Genomic DNA, 26,648 nt, shown 5'->3' with positions numbered 1-26,648 from the left:
ATGCGAGTTACTTCCCTATCCAGAATTTCTCTTTGCCTTGGAGAAAATCGGTAGCACCTTGATCGCACTGGCACGTCTGAAGTCAGCTCAATATCGTGCTCAGTCAAATCAGTTCTGCCTGGCCTGTCCATGAAGCAGGCCTCAAACTCTGTTATTATCTCGCCCAGATCGGACAGCTGGGATTTCTTTAGTTCTCCTCTCTGCTCCGTCTTTTTGAGAAGCTCCTGAGCGTTGCTTCCTTTTCCGCTGAGGCAAATCAAGTTGTCCCCCATCTCCTCGGGAAGGTTTAACGTTAGATTTACCACGGCTTCCCTCTGCACATAAGGCTTCATAAGATTGCAATGATAAATGCGCACTGCTTTACGCCTACCGGGGAATTTCACTTCGTAGTTAGTGTTAGAAAGCTTTGCAACGACTTCATCAGGTCCTTCCCACTGTACTTCGAGCTTATTCCTGAGATCATTGGCTTGCTCCATAGCTAAGTCCTCTCGGGTTCCAATTAAAAGTCTCGTGAGATTACTAGACACCGGCGGCAAGAGGTTACTCTCTAGAACGTCCTCATTCCGTGTCTTATCAAGCTCACTTTCTAGTTGACTTATCTGAGATGCCTCGCTCTCAAAGTTTTCTGACCGGCTATCTTCCGCATTTACCACTGTTTTAACTGCCGTTTCCTCCGCTGTGGATTTTTCTGGAATGAGCAGTGTAGCTAGTTCTCGCGCCTTTGAACGTGTTAGGGCTTGCACAACTCTGTCTCCGAAAAGGATGCCCCTCTTTCGCAGTAGCATGTCCGATTTGTTAGAGAACAAATACGGATAGCACTTAGGAAGCTTTCCTGAAACGGCAGCCTCGGTTGTTAACTTGCCGAAAGGGCCCTCGATGACCACGTTCGCGATTGGCAAGCACACACTCTGTTCCTCCACTACCTGGCGGATCCACGCACACTGTCCTGTATAGTCGGAAGGCGACACATACACCGGATGGACAACATCCATCGTTGCGGCCGAATCGCGCAGTACCTTGCAAGGCTTCCCGTTGACTACTAGGTCATGCATGTAAAGTTCCAAAAGCTGCATATTTTCATCGCAGTCACTGACATACGAGAAAACAAACTTTTCTTTCCGGCAGTTGACGGCAATGTGACCCTGCTCATTACACCTAAAGCATGTGAGCGGCTTCCTAGCCCCAAGCTTGTTCTTTGTGTTCTGCGCGTTGGTCACTTCCCCACTTTTCTCACTGCCGTCCTTTCTAGGGCGTTTGCCTGAAGAAGCCTTCCTTTCTTCGTTTGCAAATCTAGCAAAGTGCCTTTTCTGACGGTTATTTACACTCAACTTGGGATTGCGGAGCCTATCCACTGCTGGGTTGCTGAATTGTCGGCGCGAAGCGTACTCCTCAATGACTTCGGCAGCTTCAGTTGCCGACTTAATGTCGCCTCGGTCCTGTAACCAATTTCTTTCTTTTTCTGGGAGGCAGTTATAAAACTGCTCCAAAAGAATTCGCTCGACTACAGCGTCCCTATCACTGTAGGAATCAGTGCTCTTTAGCCACTCGCCCAAATTTACTCTTAAATTGTACAGGAATTCAGGGTAACTCTCGTCCCTGGACTTAGTAGCTTTCCGAAAACGTTGTCTGAACGCCTCGGCGCTAAGCCTATACTTTCTCAGAAGGCAAGCTTTGACCTTCTCGTAGTTGTCCGCGTCCTCCTTGCTTAGCCGCGCGACAACCTCCGCTGCCTCGCAGGGCAGAACCGTCAATAATCTCTGAGACCAAGTGTCTCGCTGGAAGGACAGTTTTTCGCAGGTTCGCTCAAAGTTAGCCAGATACAGACCGATATCCCCTGATATCACATATGGCTGCATGTACTTTGACATCTTGAAATCTGCCTCCTTGTTGAGAAGAGGTACCGCTAGCTGGGGACAATCGCCCGACCTCTTGCTCAACTCTAGTTCTAATTTCCGGAGCTCAATTTCTTGGTCCAGCTTTTTTGCTTCTCTTTCACGCTTCTTTTCCTCTTTTTCCCACTCTTTCTGCTGTCTGAGCTGTTCCTTTTTTTGACCGACGAGGTTCCATGCTTCACTGAGCTCCTCATCATCGGTTCCCAGATCAGTGATTGCCTTTATAATCAAGGGTTTTCGTGCCAAACCACTTGTATCAATTCCCAATTCCTCACACAATAGCAACAGGTCCGGTTTCTGCAGCTTTTGTAGGTCCATGATCGCTCCGAGTGTCGGCTACTTCCAAAACAACAGTGCAAACTACCAAACCTAAAGGCGTTTCAACACTTTTTACCAGTTCTAAATTCTAACCCTGTTCTAGAACCTGGTCCACATCAGAAGAAAGCCAAGCACTCACCCACACATGCGATCGATGTTCCGAGCTGCTCTCTTGTTGGCCGATTGTTGCTCCTGCTTGTTGCTTGAGATGCCACCTCCGATCACCAGATGTTGTGGCTTGTAGCTTCAGATCCACCTCCAATCACCAGATGTTGTGGCTTGTAGATTCAGATCCCAACGCTGGTCACCAGTTGTCGTGCTTGCAGATTCAGATCCCACCGCTGCCACCAGTTGTCGTGACGCTGGGACTACGTCGACCCGGCCTTCACTTGGTAGCGTGCAGAGACTCGGGGTTGAAGTAGGATTGAATCTTCGAAGTTGGTGAAATATGTACAAGCAGGTTTACTGGCACTTTGAGAAAACTTATTTACAATATTTACACGAAAAAGAAGGGTACATCAGCAAAATGGCAAGCGTTAAGAGTTCATAGCGAGAAGCGACTGGATGAGCCGTTTACCCAGGGCCCAGAGCGCCATTTCGTGCTCTGCAGCGTCCTTAAAACCCCCCCTATGTCCAGCCCCTCTCTGAAGATGCTGACCAACCAAATCCAGGGCACGCCCCTCAGGTATCGGCATCCAATCGAACACATCACTGCACTGATGGTCTGAAGCACTGACTGGTCCGGCATTCATTCGTTGGGCGGGATCACTTGTTGGCGGGAAAAGCTTGGGAACGGCGAGGAGAGGAGGTACATTTCTATTCTTCAGCAAAGAAACCACAGACTGGTTCTGACAAGGGGTTTTACTTCTCAGAAACCCGAGTGCACGTGGCGCCGCATAGGGCTCCCAACATTGTCCCTTTTCGACAATTGCAAATCTTTCCTGCATTCCCGGGAAATCACTTAATGGCCGTATGAGTCATGCTCCTTTCTTGTCCTGCACGTCAGCGGACATGTCACTCTGTCGTCTCCTTTGGATAGGAGGCATTCATCACTGGAGGATAGCACTTCTCGACTGGAAGGGTGAACAAAAGAAAGAAAGCACTTCCTGCTATTTCCCGCAGGGGGACGTTTCTTTGTGTTTTTCCAGACGTTCTCTTGACAGGGTCAATTTGGCATTTGCAGGTTGTCCACAAAGCAAAACATGCTTACAAAACAGGATTCCTGGAAACAGGCTCACTTAGAGCCATTGGACCATCACCACATATTCACAAAACTTTTCCATGCCCACAGGCGAACAATAGAGCGCGCAATTGCGGATGCTTGGTCGTAACAGCGTACACATTCCCGAACCACATTAACAAGGCTGACTCCATTTCTTCGAACTGGGCTGGACGCTGTAGGACTGTGGCTTTCGCTGCGATGCCGACGTTGAGCCATTTATCGGAGTCCTGTAGTATATATAGATGGTATACCGTCGACCTGGCGAGGCTGAGGCCTAGTTGAACTTGGGTCCAGCCTTTCACGGCTTGGATTGACGAGATTGCTTTTGCCGCTTGTATTCACAGATTTCCCGCTTCGCGCCTAAGTTCAGCTCCATTCTTTTGCGTTTAACTCCCACTATGCCAAAAGTCAGACTAAAGTTGCGGGTTATAGGCTCCTGCTTCTTTGCACTCTTTTTCCCTAGTTAACCTCCCTGACTTTCCGTTCTTCTGATTCTCTTTCTTGCCTTGTAGTGTTTCTGTAAGGAAGCGAGGGAGTCAAGTTGGAAGGCTACTATACAGAGGGCTATCGAACAGCCCTTTCCTGTGCCGTTTGTATGTGTTCCTATGAAACAAACACTGCAAGCTGAAGTACAGTTTAGAACGACGGCTAGCCGACTACGAACAGCTCAGACCTTGTCAAGGCCGCGTCGTTGACTCAAGGCGAAACCGACATGCGGATCGCTGTGGTGCAAAATGTGGTAGTTCGGCAGAGAAACAGTGACGAAAACCAGGAGCATGAGAAGGAAGGGCGTCCAGGACGAGACGCCCGGTTCTGGTTGCGTGCTCGTCGCCTTTCTTTTGTCGCTCTACTTCGTGAGGGTGTCTTAACCCTGACCGAAAAGCGTTAACGGCTTCGTGGAACACAGTGTGTTATGGGATAGAAAAACTTAAGTTCCCACCCCCAATTTTGGCGCTTGTCTTTCTTCTTATTATTTCTTTCTTACGCTTTTACCGGCCTCTCTTCTGTTCACGTTCAGCAGAATTTATTGCGACCACATGTTGCTATTTTCCCGACTGCGGCCTCTAGTTGCAGCGCTGCCGCTGCACCCAGAAATCTCCCGGTTCTCTCCTTTTGGGGTCTTCTGACCCTCGGTTTGCTGTGTACGATCCCTGCCATCCACCCTCCTTTTCTCCTCCTCCCTTCCTTCCCGCTCTTGCGCCCCCCCCCCCCCCTCCCCTCCTAAAACGACGACACGCCCGCTTTGGTTCTTTCCAACTCCACAGGACTCGTTCAGGCATCCGACCGTATCGGCTGTCGCATAGGTTCCCGGCCTGCGCACCCTTCTTTAACATGTGTTCGGACTCCCCTGCTTTTTTCAAACGATGTCCATATTAACGAGACAAAAATACATAGGCCGAATAGCCTGTGTGCATTCATCCCCTGTCCAATGTTTAGAGAGCGAGTTTCTATATTAACGAGGCATAAATACATTGAAAAAATCTTCGCCCCAGAAAACTCTCCATAATTCGGCTCCTCCATATTAACGGACGTCATTTACGGGGCACAAATTTTCTATAATAGCCACTCACGAAACGACTTGTGAAGACTAAATCCCCAACAAAAGAAACAAAAGAGGAAAAGACAGCACAACACTAATTAATCATAATACTCGGCCAACGCCGAATAAACCTTCAGAAAATTTCGAAAACGAATGCTGTTTATCTTATGAGGTCCCAACCGGTCACTCCTGGGCGTTTGTTTATAATTCTGTGATCCCGTGGCGTATTGCAAGAATTGGCGGAATTGCTTCTTTGAACACCACGCTTACATTAAAATTACAAGGGTCGGCACTGCTAGGAAAGAGGGTTAATGAACCACTTTGCTGTCGCGAACATCGGCTCGCCCGTCGAATTTCGCCGGAGCAAAATGTCCAACTCCCACCCGCCTAAAATAAAAAAAAAAAACACTATATAAATACTTGCACGTCCGAACTGAATACTGAATGCCATTTCGCCAACAATTCTGAGATGAGCTTCTTTGTGGTATTCACGTGTTTTCCTTTGAAGACTGAACTAATAAATTGCACGGTGGTGTCTCCTAAGCTGCTTCGCCGCATGCACCGTACGTGAATCTAGAGAAACCGTTTCCCCGTTAGTGTCGTATAGTTACAGCACATAAACGTAAAATAAAGACAAGAACAACAGAAAGGAGGCGAGCAAGCAGCCCGGAGGGACCGCGCCCCCTGCTGTGCACGCGCTCCTCCCTTCGCCGTCCGTCGCCATGGCATCTGGTTTTGCTCATGCAGTGAATGCCGAACTGTCACCAATACACACCAAAAGGCAGTGGCGTATGTGTGCCAGCTCCGCTTTCAGAGACTAGATCGCGCTTTCCAATACTTGCAAAAGAAAAAGAAAAAAAAACAAACAAACTAAATGACCGCGCCGATAATTGGAAAGGAGGGTTGTGCTATAGGCCTCTGAAAAGATGCCAAAGAAAGAGCCTGATGTGAGGGAAGACGGTTCTCTTTTCGGCAGTGTGCGAACTATGATTGACATACAAGAAAATATACACAAAGAAATACCATGTTGCCGAAAGTAATAACAAATGTCGCACATTAAAAACAGAAGTGAACTGCGCTTCCCAGAGCGTATAGAAGGTTTGATACATCTACTTAGTACTGCATTCCTCAATGCTAGCATGTAATTGGCTTCATTCACATATATCTAAATTGATTTTTAAAGAAAAAAAAAACAAATGTCTAAAAAAATTATTCCGACATCTGGCCACAAAAATTTTCATCCGATTGATTTGTCCACCTCGAGCAGACGGGAGCACAAAAGAGACACGCTCAGTTCGCCACACCAATTCGTCCGTCTAGACACCAAAATGTCGAGCCGGAAACCATCTCAATACTTTCTAGCTCATAAAAACATGTAGGAGAACGCTTTTCTCTTTTTTTTTCTGCGCCTGAATAAGAGATTTCAAGGGAAATCTGATATTATGAAGTTAAGAATCCCTTACTCTCCTCCTTCCTCCTGCATTACTTGATTTCACTAGAATTTCACTAGAATAGAAGGGCCTTAGCGGAGCGAAATCATTTTTTTTTTCATTTGGCTTTACTGTATGCAAGCCCCATATAATTTTTTGTCTCTTCTATCTCGGCAAATAGTTAACATGCGCAGGCTTCTTTCCTGTATACCAGCTGCGCCTTATAAGCTATGCCGTTCGTTTCATCCTCTTGCATGTTTTACCGCTATATGGGTATGTAAGGAACGCTAGCACCTTCATCCCATTGCAGTTGTTCGGGGCCACCTGTGAATCTGTTAGAAGAAACAAGCAGCACAAAACCAAAGAGAAGTTGTTCTGGAGAATACAAGAACATAAATTTACAGGACCGGAATATAGAACGATGACGTACAATTCTAAAGGGAGGGCTTCAATAAAATGCTCAGATGGTATTGTGCCGGTTTTCCTGGTTTGTTCATGTTTTCCTTTTTTTTTTCATCTGTCAGTATCACGTCCTCTAAAAATTTCGCTGCACCATTTTCTGTTAAGTTTCTGTGTAATGTACAGCGGGATCGAATGTAAGGCAGCAGCCGTGACGTTAGCGCCTAGAAACGGGCATGCACACGACAAACAGCTCTGCTCCGCGCCGTCTGCGCAAAGACAATTTGCTTCGCTTTTTAGTTTGCGTGTTTCTTTGCGGCATCCGACAAAAGCACCGCGGGTCAACTTGAGTTACGTGCTTTGCGCGCTCCTGGGTGTTTGAGTCTGCGGCAAGCATCGGCACAAACAAGTCAGAGGAAATGGGGATGGCGGGCGGGGGGCATGAGTAGTTCGTGAAGTAAAAAAAAAAATATCTCCTTCCAAGAAGACCAGAGGGAAGCGTCCTCCGGCTGCGGACATTACGGGGGAATGCCGAAAGCTGGGCAGGGGCTGCGGCATCCGGTGGTCCGAACGGGGGGTAACCAAACACCGAGAGTCGGCGGGCACACCGCAGGCAGTACGCTCGAGCTCCACGTCAAAAGGGGCGCTCTTCGAAGAAAGCCGCGGCAACAGCAGAATGCCTGGACCTCACAATTTCGACCTCACACAATGACGACCTCACTCAACCTCAAACTCACGCGTGAGGTTGAGGTCCAATTTCGTGACCTCACTCAAAAAATTTCGAGCTGTCGCCGACCTCACCTCAACCTCACCTCACTCCGTGAGGTTGAGGTCATTTTGAGGTTGAGGTCGACCTCATGAGGTCGAGACCTCATGAGGTTGCCCACCTCTGCTCAGTTGTCGTAGATGCAGGGAAGAGGCGCCAGTGCTTAACCGAGGGGCGACGACGATCGCTAGAAACGTTGTTGAAAGCATGGGTGAAACGCCGCGTAGGCGTAAGTTGCACCTGGTGAAACACTACCACAAAAGAGATTTGAAGTCGTCCCGTCTGAACACCGCTGACCTAACTGCTTACCAACGAGTTTTGTGGCGTAGCACACACGTGGCAGACACTGTGCACTGGAGGTCTTGAGGGAAGCGAGTCTTAGGGTAACAAATTGGACATCAAGAAGAAGGCGGCAGATCGAAGGTTAGGTGCATGGATTAGGTTAGGAAGTATGAAGGGGCAAGTGAATGCAGTTAGCCCAGGACCAGGTTAGTTGCAGGAATATAGGAGGGTCCTTCAACCTGCACTGGGCATAGTCCGACTGTTGACGATGCTGATGATCGTAATGCAATTCCGCACCGGATAATTTCGTAAAGTTCGGCGTAGCCGCTCAGGTGGCGCCTAAGCCTGACATCTGTTATGTTTAGTGACAATGCTATCGAATCGAAGACCAAAGGAGAAAGCTGAGTGCGCATTTGAGAGCTGAGGCACTAACATGGGCCGGTGAGGTGTCCTCAGCGCGCGCCATTCTGGTTTAGCACCTCTAGGCTCCCATGTGCACACATTTCGCCCAAACAGTTCTGTCACTGCGCCATCTGCGTCACCGATAAATTACGGCCAATTCGCTTTCACCGATATGCCCGAAAGCGTAGAAGAATACTCTATGTTAATACACTGATTATATAGTCTCTATCAAAAGTAACTTAGCTGCTTATATTGCGTTTATATCGTATGCATGGGAACGTATCACTTCATTAAATAGCTGAAAAATGTTAAAAAGGGTCAGCTTCACTTGACACACAGCTTGAGATGTGGCATACCAGACTGAAAACCAAACTCCGCAGCGTGCGTATTGTTTGGACTAAGATTCTCTAAATGAAGTGCAGAGGAAGGCGTAAAAGGCAATTGGTTCGTGTGAAAACATCTGCAAAACGTACCTTTTTTAGAAAATATTTTACATTTATGATGAGGCGCTACAGGATAGATGAATTGTTACTGCATTTCCGGCGCAAAATAAAGACAAAGGCAACATTTTACTATTCGAGGTTCCCAGATGACAGAGGAGTCATGGCGTACAGACTAAATAGGGAATGCTCTACTCATGTGATATTGATGCTATAGCTTTATTGATAATATGAGCCGACAAAATTCGTTCACCATGAAAAGTGCTTTGCACGAGACTTACTGGGCAGCGACGAAGCGGCTATATCTACAAATTACCTTCGAGCTTCCACATGAAAAGCTTCAAGAGTCCACGTAGGAACGAAGAGCATAATTTGATGTTTTTTGCATTTCGCAATACTTGAAGTTCGTGGTTCTTTACCACGACCGCTAGTGATAGGTTTTTTTGTCGACTTTAAACATTTCACATCAAAATGGTTACATCAGTTTGTTCTAACGCCCTAGTATCAAAGAAAGCCTTTCCCACGTTTGTCTCGGTTTAGCAGAGCGTTGTCTTCTTTCATGTGTATATAATAAATAGCTCGTCATTTCAATGAATTTGTCTGCTTAGCCTATTAAAGAAATTCTTATTTTTGACAGCCTTGATGCCATAGGTGCTATAAGAGAGTCCTCGCACAGCCCTCAGCCTTCCTGTTTGATCATGTACCACATGATAGTGGCGGTAAGACAGGACCTTAGATATATGTTCGTTGTCAGAGAAGGTTATTGCACAATGACGTTGAAGATTCAGCAGAAGCCCGAGTAAACCAGTTGTTGGGGCCGCGGACCCGAAATTCGAAAATCGAGGGCTCGTGTACACCTGCGGAAGTGGTTGTTTTTTATGCATTTTAAACAAATCATTATTAAACCATGCAATAAATGCAGCACATTTACTTCAACGGCACACATTTTAAGAAGCGAAAAAATGTACCTTATGATTTTCATGGCTTCGCGGTGTTGACATTTTACTTGTTTATATCACAACAAGTTCCCCTTTCTCTGCATTGTTTGCCTTTCCTCCTTTCATTGGCGCTCCTTCTTTCCTTTTCTCCCTTTGTTCCCCTCCTACATGTAGGGTAGCCTACTGGGCATCGCCTGGTTATCCTTCCTGCCTTTCTATTCTATTCTCTCTGTTGGCTTATATTCCTTAACGATGGTCTCGTTTCTGGCAGAATTTACTGAAGCCATGGGTAGCATGAAAGGATTCCCGTACTCTGCTTATCTTTCCTGTTTGATCACGTTCCACGAGGCAGTCGTAGTATTGGAGGGTGGACTACGTCCGCCGATATGAATGCGAGGTGCGGCAAACCCAAGGAAGATGTCAAATTCACAAAGCTCCGTAACGAATTACATTTGGTTGGGATAAATTGGTACACCTGAGTTTGTATCGCATTCACTGCATGAGATAATTAGTAATTGGGAATTTAAAACAACCAATGCATGCTTAGTGGCGAATAACGTTTTACATGGTTTTATAACGCTGGGCTAGCTCATATATGGTGATTCCGTAAAGAAAGTGTATTATTTAGAAATGCTTTCGAACACTGACGTTCTGTGCTTTGACAAGGTTAGTTGAGTCGCAGCTTCACCACCTCGGCGCTTATATTATTGCACCTAAACCTTTGTAGGACAATTCAGCTCCACCTTTAATTATGTAACGCTAGAGCCTTAACTATCCTGGTTGAAGGATCACTAATCTCAAGATTTCTGCTGCTATTTTCTTGCACACTTTATTAACATGTATTCGTAATCTACCACATTGCACGAAACATCGCCCGAGATAGAAAGCCCCACTATAACTAAGCCTACGAAAGGTCTTATAGGGTTTAGGATTAGAATGTATGGCCCAGCATCCAAGGGTCCCACTGGGTTCTATCTTGATTCCAAAGGCCGCTCCTGCCAAGTTAAGCGGTCTTGTGACATCACACGACCAACTGGCCAATCAGAGCTACCACTACCTGCCCGAGCACTACCCATTAATTTTCGCTGAATATATCGAAGCTATATAAGTTGTAGAATGTGGCCTTAAAGTTATCGCGTTAAAACAGCGCGGTTATGTTTAACCATTATGGAATTTGCACCTTAAGTAGTAACGTAAGAAGGGCATAAATATGGATGCATCGAGTTTCAGAAGCCATGTAGAGAAGTAAATTTGAATGAAGCATGAGTTATCAGGCAGAAATCTGATTCTTTTTATTCATGTGCGCCTACAAAGGTAGCCGTCGCCTCAAAGAAACAACATGTATGAAATTGTAGCTTAAGGCCACAACCGGAGCCCATCCGTACCGTCATTTCCGTCAGTCAGGTTGAGCCTTTACCAAAGCTTCAGAGTCCAAGAAGTCTGCATCTGAGTTTTGCGGCTTTTAATGCATTCCGAGTGTTCCAAATCATCTCAAGGAAAGATATTTGTTCCTGCCTTTTATAATGGGTAGGACGTTCTCGAACGCTAAACAGGCCCCCCAACATGATATAGAAGTGAACGTCCTGAACTTTAAACTTTTGGCAAAGATTGTACAGTTCGAGCGATACGCGTAGAAATCATGCAGTTCTTGAATTCATGTGTAAGCACATATTCTGCGCAGGAGCTGCTGCGTGCGGCCTCGCGGTCACTGCACGAATTCTCTGGAGGGCGTGTCTACCTCCATACAACATGATATACATGATATAGAAGTGAACGTCCTGAACTTTAAACTTTTGGCAAATATTGTACAGTTCGAGCGATCCGCGTAGAAATCATGCAGTTCTTGAATTCATGTGTAAGCACATATTCTGCGCAGGAGCTGCTGCGTGCGGCCTCGCGGTCACTGCACGAATTCTCTGGAGGGCGTGTCTACCTGGGAAACGTAACGCTGGCGCTGCCTCCGTCGTGGCCACAGAGGCGTGGCGTCTGGCGCGTGCCTCACGACCCCTTAACTCACGCTCACTTGCGCTTGGTGGCCGGACCACTGCGCGGCTGCAGGCGCCCGTGCACGTGTGCACAACGTGGAGACCATGTGGTGCTGGCGCTGACCGCCCTTTCCCGCTCGCCGAAAGAAGTGGCCGCGGCCGGTACGGACTGCATGGGCGCCCCGCGCAAGCATTTGGTTTTTGCGCATATTTAGTGTTGCGAAAGGATCATATGCGACCACAACCGATTCTAGGCCTATGCTATGTGATAAATGAGACGACCAGGGAGCAGGTTCTACAGTCTGTTTCCATGATTACAGATATGCAGCGCCTCCCGATTATTCAAGAAGTATCTAAGCCTTAGCTGCAACCTTGAAGACTCAGGATGTGGACAGTCTTATTTCATGAAAGGGGTGAGGACAAGAAAGGTAAAGGCCATGTAGCACCACTTGTCAGCGCGCAAGCATTGTATGGCTATGTAAACGGGTTTCGCGTGGGAATGGCTTCGTCGATGGTGTAAAAGAACTAGTGTGGTATATCAGAAAAAGAATGGTATAGAATAAAGCGTCAAAGAAAGGTGTGCAATCAATAAAATGGTTGATGTCGTTTATATAGGTAAATGGTTACAGCGAATAACAATTGGTTCACACAAAATGATAGGCGCAATGTTTGTCACACTTGTTCTGCGGGCACCTTAACCGCACCGTAAAGTAAGAAAAAGATGAGGTGAAAGCGGAGAGAGCGAAAGGTGTGCCGTACTAGAGGACTCCAATTTCGACCATCTGGGGATCTTGAACGTGCACTGACATCGCACTGCACACGGACGCCTCTTCGTTTCGTCTCCATCGAAACTTAAAGCCAGTTTAGTGGTCTACAGGAAAGGAAATGCCCAGTATCTGTCACTTTCGGAAGAGGAACTAGTTGCTACATCAAAAAAAGAATACCATCTGATAGAGCATCAAGAAAGGAGGTGCAAGCGACAAAATAAGTTGGTGCGGGTTATTTAAGTAATTAATTAGAGCCAATTAAGTGGTTTACAATAATCGAAAGGCCAAGTATCTATCACTCGCGAAATCCTGCTGGCACATTTTGCGGACAACACAGCAAAGCTTAGGCTTACGCATTTCTCCAGTGCAGATTCTGCAGTGATTTCGGAAGTTTTTTTACGAAAGTTGAGAAAAAAGCCAAAATTATGAAGTAACAGGGAGTCGACTGAAGGCGTTAGCATTGTACTGCCATGCTTCCAGAGAAATATGTCGTTCTCTTTGCATAAAGAGGAATACCCCCAATGTCATTTGCAGTGTTAACGAAAGTAAAAGTTATCATGAGTGTAGCCACCTGCTGGAAACCGGACTTGTTTAGCTTGCCCAGTCTTCTATTGCAACGTTCAAAACATGTTAGCATATCAAAAAGTGCCGTGAAATTCAACGAAAATTGTACACTTTCTTTTTCTTGTCGTGGCACATGGGCAACACATATCAGTCACAACACATAGCTTGCGGGTCGTGATTAGCCTGATGCTAGCTGTTCTCCTCTTTTCGCTAATTGCTCGTTTGTAAATCAACCCATGTCCGAAACAAATATCAAGGTAAAAAATCAACAACAAGCAAACTATACCCTCTTCTAAAACTAAAAGTAAAGTTTCGCCGACAATACCTATTGTGCAAAGCGACTGCATGCCCGCTGAAGACGGTCATGTCAAACGGGGAGAATGGTACCTTGGTTCCGAGTTCACATATTACTGAGCTAAATTCTGAATAAGAAAATTGACAATCATGAGCCTTTGGCTTAGTGAACACAAAAATGTTTTGAGCTTCAGATCGAGTGGCTACCGTCGTGAATAGGTGTCACAATCATGCATGTCTTCATAAAGAGGGAGCATTTTTTTTTTGCACAAGAACCTTCGTTACCGCTGCTTTTTAATCTGACGTTTCGCCGAGCCAGTCTTCCCTAAATAAGCTTGGACGATGGAGGCAAATACACTACACAGCGGGATACCGCGAATGCTAAAAGAAGAGTGAGCATGTAGACATTCGCTTGTTTTGTTGGCTGCTGCAGAAAAACTTCCCGAACCCAAAATCAAGGCGCGAACATCACTTGTAAGGTAAAACACTGTGGAAGATGATTTTCGAGATTTAATTTAACAACGGTCATTCTCTTCATGCGCTCTAGGATATAGTATGTCGCGAGGGACTTGTTCTAAGTCCGCCAATCAACATGGAAATCCTTGCATACTTAGCTAATGTTAAGCCATTGGGCATCTAAAGTTGGTTGCAATACTATGCGCTGATATGAAGGCCCGATGTCCTCAGGAGTGGCGCACTGAAAGGAGACTGTGCATCAGAAAAAATGGTTATAATTGCATGACACAAGCCTAGCGTCAAGGTGCAGGCAGTGGCGTAACCAACTGTCCTTTGGATCATACCCAACATGCAATGGTACAATCTGACTTGGAATCAAAGCATGTGTCATCCTACGACGGTGCACTAGGTATCCAATGTCACAGGTTGCACATGATATGAAAAAAAACATTGGTCGCGGTTGCTAGTGCACTGATAAAGCTGAGCGTTTTAAGACCGATAAATTCGGTAACCATGTCTTATTAAAACAGGTTGATTTTGGGGCGTTAGCTTCAAGCGCCTTGTTCTGCCAGAACCCGAGCCAAACAGCCAGCAGCGAACAACGCCACAATCCCGTATTTCCAGTTTCATATGGGATGCACCATCCTCAGTGTGTATCTGGCCTGCCACTATAGCATCACATGTTTACCACGGCAATGTATTTATAACGCGACAAAGTAACCGCCTCTCTACAACCTTCTAAATGTGTGAAGAGCCCAGTTCCGGCTACCATAGGCGGACATCCGGAAGCCATCTTTGGTAAAACAACCAAAACCAATAAAAACCGTTCGATGGAAGTGACATCATGCCATGTGATCGCATGTCAGGGCACTTTCTGCTAAGGTGCGCCTACGGAATATGGCTTGGCAGTATGTTTACCGTAGCCCTGGTTCATTGTTTGAAGGCAGTTCCTCCCTCTTTCGTGGTAAGCGAGCGTCCTTTATAACTGCAGTGGTTATAAGCGGGCTCAATTTTGAGATACTTTACAATTTTACCGGTCCAACCACAGCAAAGCTATTTGATAATTTTATTTGCGAAGAAATACGTGCCCAAGTGGCCATTTCTCAAAAGGTATTGCCGAAGTAAATAAGCTAGTGAATGGGGTGGTGAACCTGTTGCTGTCCGAAACTTCTTAAGCAGCTCTTGTTACTTAGCTGTAAATTCTATGCGTTATTTGCAGCTTCAGCAAGTCACAATATGTTACTGAGAGCGAGTTGCTTGTTGGATTACTGTCAATGGGGTTCGCAAATTAAACTGCCGTTTCTATGGCGTAATAAGACAGCTATTACTAGTAATTATAGCATCCATTACTCTGATACCGCTCTTGTCTTGCTGACCACAAAGGTGCTGGTAGTATTGAAATAAGGAATAAAATATGAATCATTTCGTAATTGTCATGTCAGACGTGTTGTTAATGGTTACCACTTTGTTTAGCCCTAGAACCTTTCCTAATCGATGGAAATGCCTTACATCACACACGTTTGCAAGCAGTGCTCCGCTGTAGTCAGTTTTCCCATTGCTTATCTAATTGTGTTCATTCATACGCGGCTTCAAAATTATGTATTTTTTTAACTTCAGATCGCAATTTAATACACTGCCAAAGCCTTCATTGCGCTGTAGTAAACCCTGGTCCTATGTGTCTTGCACGGGTGCTCCTTATACGGGTAGCGTACTGCTCCAGGTGCGCCGAAAAGCCCATCGCCAGAAGGAGCATTCAAGGAGGTGTCCAATTTCTGCCGGCTCAAATATTTCACGGCCTTGTCATGCGACCTGGCTGCCATTTGATCTAAAGACCTGATGCGTGTTCGACAAGATAGGTGGCACCTCCGCGTTCTGTTGCATCATCATCAAACTTCGCGTCAAAGTTAGTCGAAAGAGGTGCTGAAAAAAAAAATTAGACACCTTGTAGATAGTGTATAATTATGTTCACAGCATTTGGTGATCGACTGGCTGTGATTGACAGTGTGAGTGATTGCTTAGTGATTAATGACTGGTGATTAGTGAAGAAAACCAGTGTAATGTAGAGAACTAATTTTGAACACCTGCGACGTCCTGCGGCCGGTACTGTAGTTCGAAAACGTTATCTGATATTGGGCCAAATGTGTGTCTCAGTGCGGGGGCTTCATTTGAGGGCTGCCTTGTTGTGATGCTGCGGACGACCATGGTGGATTCGGAAGACCCACGCTTAGGTTGTAGAGATGAACTTTCGGTATAGGGTATCCAGACGGTTGACACAAAGGCGGGATGCCGATGTGCGAACGTTATAAACTGCAGCCAAGCGGCATACGTGTGCGGAGGAAGCCGAGCTGGAATTACAGCAAGGTTCCGTCAATCGTAAACGCTGGAGGCTGACCCTGGCTTGTTCCTTAAAGGCAAATGTGCCGAGCTGAAATATCGCCGTATATAATAGGCAAACAAGCGGCTGTCATCAGAGTAGTATCAGAGTGTCAACAAATGAGCCAACGAGCGCCACGCTATCTTGTCTACTCTTCGAGCGAAGCTTATGCATCCTCTTAATTTGTTTCGCTCATTGCAGGCGACCTGCTGGCGCGCGAGTGGGCCCTCTACCGGTACGGGCTAATCGATGAGCCTGCAAGGACCGTCGACACCTCGTGTCCTCACCAAAAAGCCACGGTAAGCATTATTCACTCATCTCTAGCACTGAAACATGTGTACTGATACTAATTAATACACACCAAAAAAGTTACAAATAGGTGCGAATGCACACATCGAGACGGTAAGGTCAATGAAACGCACCCACGCTGCCAGTATCGTGCTGTGAAGTTATGAAAGGCGACGATTAAATTGAATATGAGGCATAAGCTAAATTAGAAATAATAGTCCTGCTGCGAATAATTATATGTTTATGAAGACAACAGCACTGTCGTCTTACATCTTGAAATATATAAGGTACAAGTACGCATATAGGAATACGACAAGCGCAATGTAAGCTGGCAGCATATTCATTACATGGGCGGTATTAGCACACTGCATTTCAAGATGGTAAAGAGGGAATAGAAAAAAAGACGAAGTTAATCGAATACGAGAGCCTAGGGGCCAGCTGACTTCGCGACGATAACACATGAAGCACAAGCTTCCCTGCAGACCGGAAGAGTGTAGTTAGGTAATAAAGTTTTAATTTCACGACTAGTACAAGCTACGCAGAGGCAAATTAAATGAATGCTCGAATTTAGAAGCACGCAGCTTGTTGCGTCAGTTGGCGCAATCTGTATTAGCAAGAAACCAGTTAAAGAAGAAACAAAAAACGCACACCGTAAGAGAAACCACACATGGGCCACTTTGAAAGCACAACTCCAAATTTTCTGCAGACACAAAATGGCCCTACACAGCAGATGGATGTTGCTCCCGTAAATCCTTACGAGCCAAATAAATCTGGAAGAGAAACCGCCACAGCCAAAAAATCTGCAATAGAAAACGCTACACAGATACATATAAATGATGGACGATCATGCTATCCGGTAGTGCAAAATGTAGCGTGCGTCGTCAAGTATTTTGGTCGAGCGATATGCTTAGCTAAAGATATTTGGGATATTCATATATGCAGTAAGATGCCATCAGTAACTACTTTCACCGCCTTGATTACCTAAAATGAATGTGCAAAATGTCCAAAAAAGGTGCCGAAAGCATTGGATGTTGGGCGTCCATATTCTGAAGGAAAATAAATACATTCGCGACATTCGTAGCTTGTGCTAGCCGCTCTATCATGAAGCCTGGTGCAGTGCTTTTCAAATAAGGTGGTGGTGAAAATAGTTTAATATTACAAAAGGGGATAGATGTATCCCTGAGCCGGATCCTGAAGATCCGGTTCTTACAAATACTAGGTGAGGCCCCTAGCATAGGACCCCTTTCCCGGGCGCGCTCGACCAAGGCCTTTTGGGCCTGCAGGTTATAGCAGCCGAGCAGGGTAGCCTCCCAGTCCTCCCGAGTGGGGTTGGGGTGGGGAGGAATATCTGAGTTGGATGGGCAAGCCCACAACATATGGTAGATGTCCGAATACTTCTCCGCACAGTGTGGATAAGGAACAATTAAAATGTAAGGAACAATTAAAATGTTTGAGTGCTGCTGGGCACAGCAGTCTTCGAATGTGGAGAAGGAGCGCTTTGCGATAGTTTGACGATGGCAAATTTTTGCCCGTACCAACACGAAGTTGCTTCATGGGCCGTTAGCGATCATCACACGTTGTGATGCCTTGCACTTGCAATTACTTCTGATTTCCATAGGTAATAAAATGCGAATTAGGTGTGTAGCATTGCTTATCCTTATGTATATTTTCGTAGTTTTTATCACCGAGCGGTCCGATGAGCGGCTCGAAGCCGAGGTAGAAGGAGTACCCCGCGTTCACGTCTGCTGTCCGTGTAGGCCAAGCAGCGACTGACGCTAAGGAAGGGAGTCCGAATTTCAAGGTGTGCGAGCGACACTGTGCTCCTCAGTCCCGAATAACACGCGCTTGTACAGCATTGCCCGGCCGCGACGGTCGCAACTGTGATACGCACCATTCTCTAATTGGGTGCGGTGTCGCCACCGTTTCCTTCGCGCCTCAAGCTCACAGAGAGAGAGAGAGAGAGCGAGAGAGCAGACCTCGCATTGCCACCAACGAAATCCGTGATTGCGGCCACAAGCCCTACGCACTAAAACGATCCTTGAAATGCTCGCAATGTGCGTCGACTTCACGCGCAAGAGCTGGGAGTCATTATTCCCGATGTCGTCATTGAGTGTAACATCATGTTCAGGTTGTGTTAAGAGCGCAATATAGCGATATGTTGCCTACGAAGCGTTATATCGCAGCGTCTGGGGTTTCATTTTTCTATTCGCACCGCGCAGGACTTGGCTTCCCCAGCGAACGCCAGCGTCCGTGAGGAAGTGGGGGACAAGTTGTGCCTGAAGCCCTCGTGGGACTTCAGCAGCGATGACTTTCAAGGGTGTGCACTGCAATTACCCATTGATACACGTATTATGTTCTACCGTAGAAAAAAAAATCGAAAACATATTTGTGTACTTAGACTACCGTGTGCCACAACATTACTTAAATCGCTAAAAAATACAAGGAAACAAAAATTTTCGCTCGTGCGCATTTATCCATTATTAATTAGTTAAACCCGATGCGTCTGAAAGCAAGCCATGATTTATTGAACAGTAGAAAAAAACTTAGTAAAAATGTTATTATTGATGTAGGGTCTAGTTAGGTCAGAGAAAGGAGTATTGTGCGTGAAATCGGGAAAAAGAATCTTTAGCCGAACACATATCAGAGGAAAACGCCGTACATTCTGCCGCGCACACAAGATATGGAGAGCTGGATCTGCCTCCTCAACATTAGTGTCCTGATAATTATTTTACGAAAAATTACAATTACAAATAACAAGACTGAATTTTGTACCGACATTTGCCGTGCGCTCGATATCAGTTTCTTCGCCAGCAGAGAAAAATCCAAAACTTATACGCCTCATAGTTTTCGACGTAAAAAACGAGGCAATAAGAAAATCTCGAACGCAGCTACTACTCCTAGAAGGGCTTCGGGTGCATTGAAGGCATATTTTTATTTAGGAATGGGAAAGGAATAACTTGCATATAGAGAAATTGCAGGAGCGAAAAGAGTGGTTCAGGGAACTTCAAGGACGATGCGTATATTTGAAGTCATGAACGACTACCTAGCTTTATTCATTAATTAAAATAGTGCGATAAATGAAAGTTTCCTTGTGATCGGGATCTGGTTCGATACACGAACATATTTATAACAGTCCATATTAGCTCGTTGCAAAGTGCCATGAAAAGAAAACGAAAACCTCACTAGCCAAGGTGGTAAAAATTACGACGTTCATCTCAAACTAAACGCTACCTCTTCATTAAGTGACAGTTTCAAATGCAGCTATCATCGACGAGGTGCAAGCTGCTCGGACAAAAATGCGAAATTCACGTGTACGTATACTCAGGAACAAAAATTGGCGGGATGCGAATTTGTGGGAAAGCATTTCTTCTTTATCTCGCTAGTTTTTCCTACCAGATTTTTCCCTCTAAATGAGGCGTGCATGTCTCTTGGGGATTCAGCACATTTCATTCACTATGTTTTTCCAATCACAGAGAAATAAATATTTCTCCACGATCTCACGTCCCGCAAACTTTTATCGCTAACTGTACGTTTGTAAACACCGTGCTGCAAGCGGTAAAGGGTCAGGAGACAGGTCTAAAGCGTGCTGTAAAATGTGCTGAATGTTTAGAACTAATGGTTTTGGGCAAAAGCCCGAAGCAATTATGTTATTTCTAAATACCACGTTTTGTCAAGCGTAGTGTTGGCTTGAGAACTACTTTCCAACAATGCATATATCACCGCTGAAGTGATGCTATGCTGAGCGACAGGTCAACGGAGGCTTCCGGCAGCTACCAAATTTATCGGCTCGTGCTCTTGCCTGAGATCGTCGGACGTGTTCAAGCCATACCGATGCCTCCGCGCACATAGTTTCGATTTGCCGCTGCCGCAGCTTTCAGTAAGTGGTGGACACACTTCAAGCCCAATGTCCAATTATTGCAGACAAAGTGAACGAGAAGGAAGACAAAGGCAGTTACTCAATGTGACATTTTCACCCAAATTCTTTCAGATCCAGCTGCTTTCTGATGAGCGCCTTTTATATCACGAAATGCGAAGTTCTAGCACCCACCTTCTTTTGAATGGTTGCTTATTGTAGAATTCAGAATTTGTACTAAACATGGCAGAAGATTGAAGTAAAAAAACAGTGTCATTGACCTCCAGAAGGACACAGCAGCCATTAAAGTTTTTCATGTTCTATTAATGGCAATTTTTGGTCCACAGCAAGGCGCCATGAGTACTTGGAATTAACGTTCATATCTGATTTATGGGGGAACGACCGCATATCAGGATTAGAAAAGGGAACTTGAAAAGCATGGATATCTATAAAGGTCTGTACTCTGCTCTGCGCAAGATGTTAAGAGATTATTCAACAGACATTATAGTCATCGGATTTTGAACATGCACCTATTGTGTGAGACTCGTACGCAAAGGAATACAATAAATATGCTGTGAAATATGCAAAAAAATTATTACACTCCATTAAATTGTTTAATAGCTTGCAGAGAGTCACTACAGTATTACATACTACTGCGGATGTAGAGTTTTGCAGCTTATGAGGAAACGCAAATGGTCCTATACAAAAATCGAGCTGCCGAAAGCTCATAGAGCTTCTCGCTGGTTGTTCTACCGGTTCTTCTGATTCCCTAAAAATAAAGGACTTCTCATGGCGAACGCAAGCATATAAAGGTTTTTATGCTGTATCGACCTAGACTGCAGTATGGCAGTGATTAACTTTGTTTTCTGCTTCTTTACAGGCTTCGGGAGCGGAAAGATAGCGATAAGGTACATACAAGTTTTCAAGAAATACAACAAGACACCAAGAAGGAAAGACAACTGATTATCATCTTTGATGTCACTCCTTCAGAGAAGGTTCGTTTTGTTATTCCCGTACGGTATATTGTGCTTCTCTGACTTTTGAATCAACCCGCCTGTAAGACACTAGTTTAAAGATGCAGGGGGGGGGGGGGGGGGGCTTGTTATTTAGACTAGTCTACATTTATCACAATTATTTCCGAGCTTTGTTCTGCCGTACTTACAATACTTGAGCGAGCAGAGAATCGTCGGCGTGTAACTGCCAAGGAGGAAAGAGCAACTTCATTCGCTCTTGAAAGAAAACATGACAGAAGAAGATGTCTGCGTTTCTCTGAATGCACTACTTCCGGGGATGCCGCATGTTGAACGAAAAGGGAAGTAGGTGCAAAGAGCCACATTTCCTGTTTGCTGTACCATTTCGTTTCCACAAGTAGCTACGTGAAACGTATCGGTGCTACAATGAGAGCGACAGCGAATTTGTGTTCCCTATAAGTGTACAACATCTTGTACATGAAGAATTATAACGAGAAGGGAAATTTGAAAAACACTCAACACACCTACAGGAAATCCTTTTTAGTGGTCAAAAGTGCCCCTATTGCATAAATAAAGCTGAAACCATAGAGTAAACTACTATGTGCAGAAGCCATGTCTTTAGTTTCATGCCGAACCTAAGCTTAGCCATGCAGATGGCTCTCGCGTAACTCCAGGTTTAAATACAAGCTAAACCCCAGCTAGTGTTGTTCCCTTAATTGGTGATAGGGATGAGAAAGTTAGGATGGGTTTAAGCTTCCATGTAGAGTAGATTGCGTTTATTATTTTTATAGCGTCAAACTAAAACCTACACATTCCGTGTCGGCTATATGGTAAAAATGCAGTCTGTAAGGAATTCCCACCCACTGCAAAATCAACAAAATTTACTTGTGTCAGTCTGCTTGGCGAGCTAAAATCTGCACACGCTTTGAGCATTAACGCGGTGGTTATTGTGGAACGCAGGAAGTGAAAGCTAGCCGGCACACGGGCTGAACGCTTTACGGTACTATGTGTAACATATAATGTTTAAATTCCCAAGGAGGCATGACCGGTGAGGGAGGACGTAGTGAAGGGCTGCTGAACAATTGCAACCACCTTAGATTTTTTTCACGGACGCCTACACCAAGCAATGCATAAGTGTCTTGCGTTTCGCATCAACAGAAGTATGGTTGCTACGGTTATGATTACAAACGTGACATTCAGTTCAGCAAAACACACTGCCTTAACATTTATGCAGTAAGCCTTTCATGCGCAGGGGCATTGCTTTTCGATGGTGGGTACGCCTTGGCACCTTTACTCTCCACTAATACGGGCTTCATGGCAGTAGTTTTTATTTGCCCATTCTCATTATGAACCACACAGGCAGCGCTTCCCATTTTTGGAAACTATATATGAATGTGAGCACTGCGACCCGTGAAGTTGCTCTTTGAGGAATATGTTTGTGGGGTGCCTTCAAGGAGAGGCACCTTTATGCAACTCTGCCTCTGTGCATTGTCCGCAGCAGATTGGGTGAAAACACTTTTGTCTAAAGCGATCAGGTACCGCATCTGATTGCAAAAACTACTTTGCAGGATTCCGGGGGCGGTCTGAGGAAGGCCGTCGCCTCCACCTTGGCCGATAGACTTCCCGGTGGTCACATAGTTACGCTCGTCTATTTTGTGAACGGCAGCGCCCTCCACAGCACTCCCATCACGCTGAGCGAAGCCACGCGGTCCGGGCTCGTCAACCTTACACGTGAACTGCCCGCCAAGGGAGCCACGTGTACAACATGCGGCCTGCGACTGGCTCTACAGGTGAGTATTTCACCAAAGCCTGTTGAAAAGGTCACCGCGGATAGTGAACGGGCAAAATGCGCTTACATACTGAATATATTTACAAGTTCAGTAAAACTGGCTTAACGTTTGTGGCTACCAGTGCTGTCAAAAGAGTCACATGGTAGTAGACATTAAAATTTGTCTCGAGAGTTTTAATGTACGGAACGTTCCAGGGCTCTTCGATCCAGATTTAGACAATCTGCCCATAGCCATGCAAGCACATTTGTTCGCTGCTGTCGAAACTTGGGCGACATATATAACTGTCCTCCGAACGAGCGCGCCTCCGTCAATGATGACAAAAAAAAAAAAAAAACAACAGGTATGTCGCATATAGCTCGCTTTTAGCAAAGTTAAATACCCAGGCCGAGTGCTTCTGCGGATTTTACTAGGTTATAGCCCAATCAACCTCTAGACTTTTCTTTGCTGTCACATCACAGCTAACCCACCAACATTTGCGTTCCGTACTCGTGACCTTCATGTGGCTTGTTTACTGATCAGGCTGGTCGGAAGTGCGAGAACCTTCTCTCTATAGGCATATTAAGGTCGTATTGAATCGATGTGTTGATGACTGCGGCATCTCTCTTTGTCGAACAATTCTTACTGTGCCATGGTCGCTTCGTAAGGGGTTAAAATATTGTACACATAGTTGGTTGTTACTTAACTACCAAGGACAGTAAGTGACTAGCGTACGTATGTGCTCTATGGTGACCTATTGTCGATAGGCCACTGGTGGCCTATTAATATTTTTAATATGTTTGTTTTTGGCGCAGGTCTAATCATTCATGACGGAGTTAGTCGAAACAGATGTCTTCGTCCTTGCTCTTCGTTAGGTATAAATGTTTCGTTACTCATACCCTACTACTTAGGTGTGTGAAAGAACGGTTGAAACAAGGCACAAGGAAATTTAAAAAAATGACGACTCCGTTCCTTGAACGCTACACTTCCACGGCTTCTGAAAGGTAGTAATAAGAATTTTCATGCGAATGGATGAAAGCGCATTTAATAATTGTTGCATTGGTCTGTTTCGTTTTGTGCGCAGTGTGTAAGCATTGTTTAATATCTAACACTTTCATTTTTTGCGAAATATTTTTTGTAAGATTTTATTAAGAAATAATAGAAATTGTTTAGTATCGGCTACGAATCACTCTCCTTACAAATTGCATCCTTGATGCCTTAAAGTCAATATTGCCGTTGAAAAATCTAGGAGACGCTTAACAGGCGAAATTCGGTTATAGGAGCGGTACCTCTATGTAGCCTGGGCTCTTAGATGGCGTTGTACCAAAGACTGTTTGCTAAACCGAGAATACGGGAGATGGCTATTTTGTCTCCCTGATTGTTGTCGCGGATCACTGGAGAGTAGAAAAATTTAGCATGAAATTCCCGCTCTCTCTATGGTTTTTCGTCTCCATACAGCATGCTCCCTATTACCGTCCGTCTGAAATAAATATTCGTTCTTGGAATAACCTATATTCCTATATTCAACGAGTTGTTTATTTGCTTAAGCACGATACCAAGCCATCGGCTAGATGAAACCTTTTCCTTCTCTCCGAGAATTGTGGACAGTGAAGGCAGAATGCACTTGGTTGCTTTATGCAGATCCTGACCGCTGCGCACAACCGCAGTGCCGTAGGAAGCTTGGTGGTTCTGCTGAGCGACAACCAGGGCGGAAACTCCTCTTTTCCGACTGCTGAGGACCGCTCCCTAACGGAGGCTCTGCACAAAGCCGGTGTCTTCGTAAACACCGTGGCGGTAGGACTCGGCGCTGCGCCGGAAATCGAACGCTTCGCCACAGAGACGGGAGGTCGAGCCTTCGCCGTTCGTGATAGTGGTGTTGCTGAAGGAGATGGAACGCGGGAACTCAACGAGGCGTTTCTAGATGGCGCCAATACTGTTTCCACATCACTGCTGTCTAATACCAGCTCCAAGACGGTAAGAACACGCTAGCGTTTCCAGAGGAAAAAAAAAACGCTTTCAAACGCAGCAAAGAGGCCAGTTTGGAGAGCCTTACTGTGATCCTGTCATGTCATGTTCTTATACCAGAATACGCACTATATTTGGAATCTGTTTTTTTTTTTGAATAGTTTCTTGGCTTTAGTTAAATAAACGGTAAGCGGTCGTACATATTCTGATGATTTTTAGGACTTTCTCTGAAGCACAAAGAAAGCGCGAAGCAGCAGGGAGTAATCTAATCTCTGATATATATACCAAGAGCTTGTGATCATGTGAATACCTTGTCGCCTTACCTTGGACATTATAGTGCCATTCTAACTTCTCCTTTCATCACTGTCGGTGCTTACAACACCGGCATCTCTCCAAGGTAAAGGTGCTGCGACCCTGTTGAATGGCCTGCATTCGATAATCGCCCAATCGGGTTCATGCGCTTGCCTGTTGGCCATCGCTCCTTTAAATGCCACAGAGGTGTGTCGTCGCCGGTCAGTTCTTTTTGCTATGTTGACCACCGCGGCGGCTACGCGTTCTGTGCCGTTCTTGCCCTCCTACTTACATGCTCCTCATCGCGCCCCTTCCGATTTCTTGTGCGTCCGTCCACTGCCATCTGTGCAAGCTCGCCAATCCAGCTTTCCTGGTTCTTGCCGCAGTTAACCTGTGCATGATCCCGCCGCCTAATCGAAAAACTAGACAATGCAGCCTCTGGAGGGGATGCTGCATTCGTGTCCTGGATAGAAACCCTCTTCTGAACCTTGCTCCCAAATGAAACCTCGTCGATGACGTCACAGGTGGTCTTCCTGCAATTTACCTTTATTGGTGCCGGTTCCACACTCCATTATCATCTCATTTCGCCATCGCCTCAGAAACGTGCCGACATCAGCAATCTCTTTCCTATTTAGAGTGGCCAGTGGCAGTGCCTTAATACTACCTGACATGCAATCTGCACGGGTTGCCATTACTCTGCTGTTATTCATTGCTCTACCGGCGTTCTTCGATTGGACCTGCCGCTCTGCTCTGAAGATCTCGCCAGGTTACCTCGCTTCGCTTAACCAAGTTTTTCGCCTCTTCCCTGAAAGTGCAGTTTACATCCACCCTTTCGACTATTGCCGACTTTCGACTACCTCGCAGAGCCCATTGGCGATCTGTTGCTGCAGCGTCATGTCATCCTACCTTACATCATCGTACCGGTTCCCGAGAAACGCACCACTCTCCCATTACTTGACTTGATTTTGCTGATTCAAGCCCTCTTCTACGTAATTTTCTTTCTTAAACTGTTTCCGATGACCGACTGTGAAATTTTAGCTCCGACGTCTGACCATCCGTTTCTTCTTTCTTTCTTCTCGACTTCGTGCACATCCAGTCCTGACGCTGTTTGCGACATGACTGATGCTGATAAGTAAACGGAATCTGGCGCGGAACTATGCAGTATATTAATCTCTTATGGTAAAATATTGACTTCGCTGCTTGACATGGTGTTCTGGCCCACTGCACCGACATCGGCAGCGCCAGTGGTGTGTTCAGTTGGCCGTGCCGTGTCTCTGTTTCCGAGCGGCACGTGACTCGAAATAAATCCGACAATATGGTGACCAACAGCATGATCTAGCCTTAGAGTAGCCTTTGGTGTCGAGTACGCGCTAGGAAAAACACGCTGTGGGTACTTTAATAATGTGTGCTGGTTCTTTTAAACGCACATGCTCTAAAACCCTACA

The 26,648-nt window shown here is 45.6% G+C and overlaps 1 protein-coding gene across 1 annotated transcript in view; it reads left to right on the top strand.

Moving 5' to 3' along the window:
* The window catches only part of LOC146208817 (calcium-activated chloride channel regulator 4-like), a 53,385-nt gene that overhangs the window by 6,687 nt on the left and 20,050 nt on the right, over positions 1 to 26,648 (top strand). Inside the window, exons 2-7 of the mRNA XM_084579363.1 lie at positions 11,506 to 11,776; positions 16,271 to 16,368; positions 18,577 to 18,674; positions 21,091 to 21,205; positions 22,750 to 22,971; positions 24,589 to 24,921. Of these exons, the coding sequence (XP_084435489.1) occupies positions 11,506 to 11,776; positions 16,271 to 16,368; positions 18,577 to 18,674; positions 21,091 to 21,205; positions 22,750 to 22,971; positions 24,589 to 24,921 (1,137 nt within the window). The remainder of the gene's footprint in view (positions 1 to 11,505; positions 11,777 to 16,270; positions 16,369 to 18,576; positions 18,675 to 21,090; positions 21,206 to 22,749; positions 22,972 to 24,588; positions 24,922 to 26,648) is intronic.

This window comes from Amblyomma maculatum, chromosome 1, assembly GCF_055883805.1.
Source record: "Amblyomma maculatum isolate TAMU_Amacu chromosome 1, ASM5588380v1, whole genome shotgun sequence".
In the NCBI taxonomy this organism is placed as follows: Eukaryota; Metazoa; Arthropoda; class Arachnida; order Ixodida; family Ixodidae; genus Amblyomma; species Amblyomma maculatum.
The sequence above is the reverse complement of the archived record's forward strand: the minus strand, read 5'-3'. Positions and strand labels throughout refer to the sequence as shown.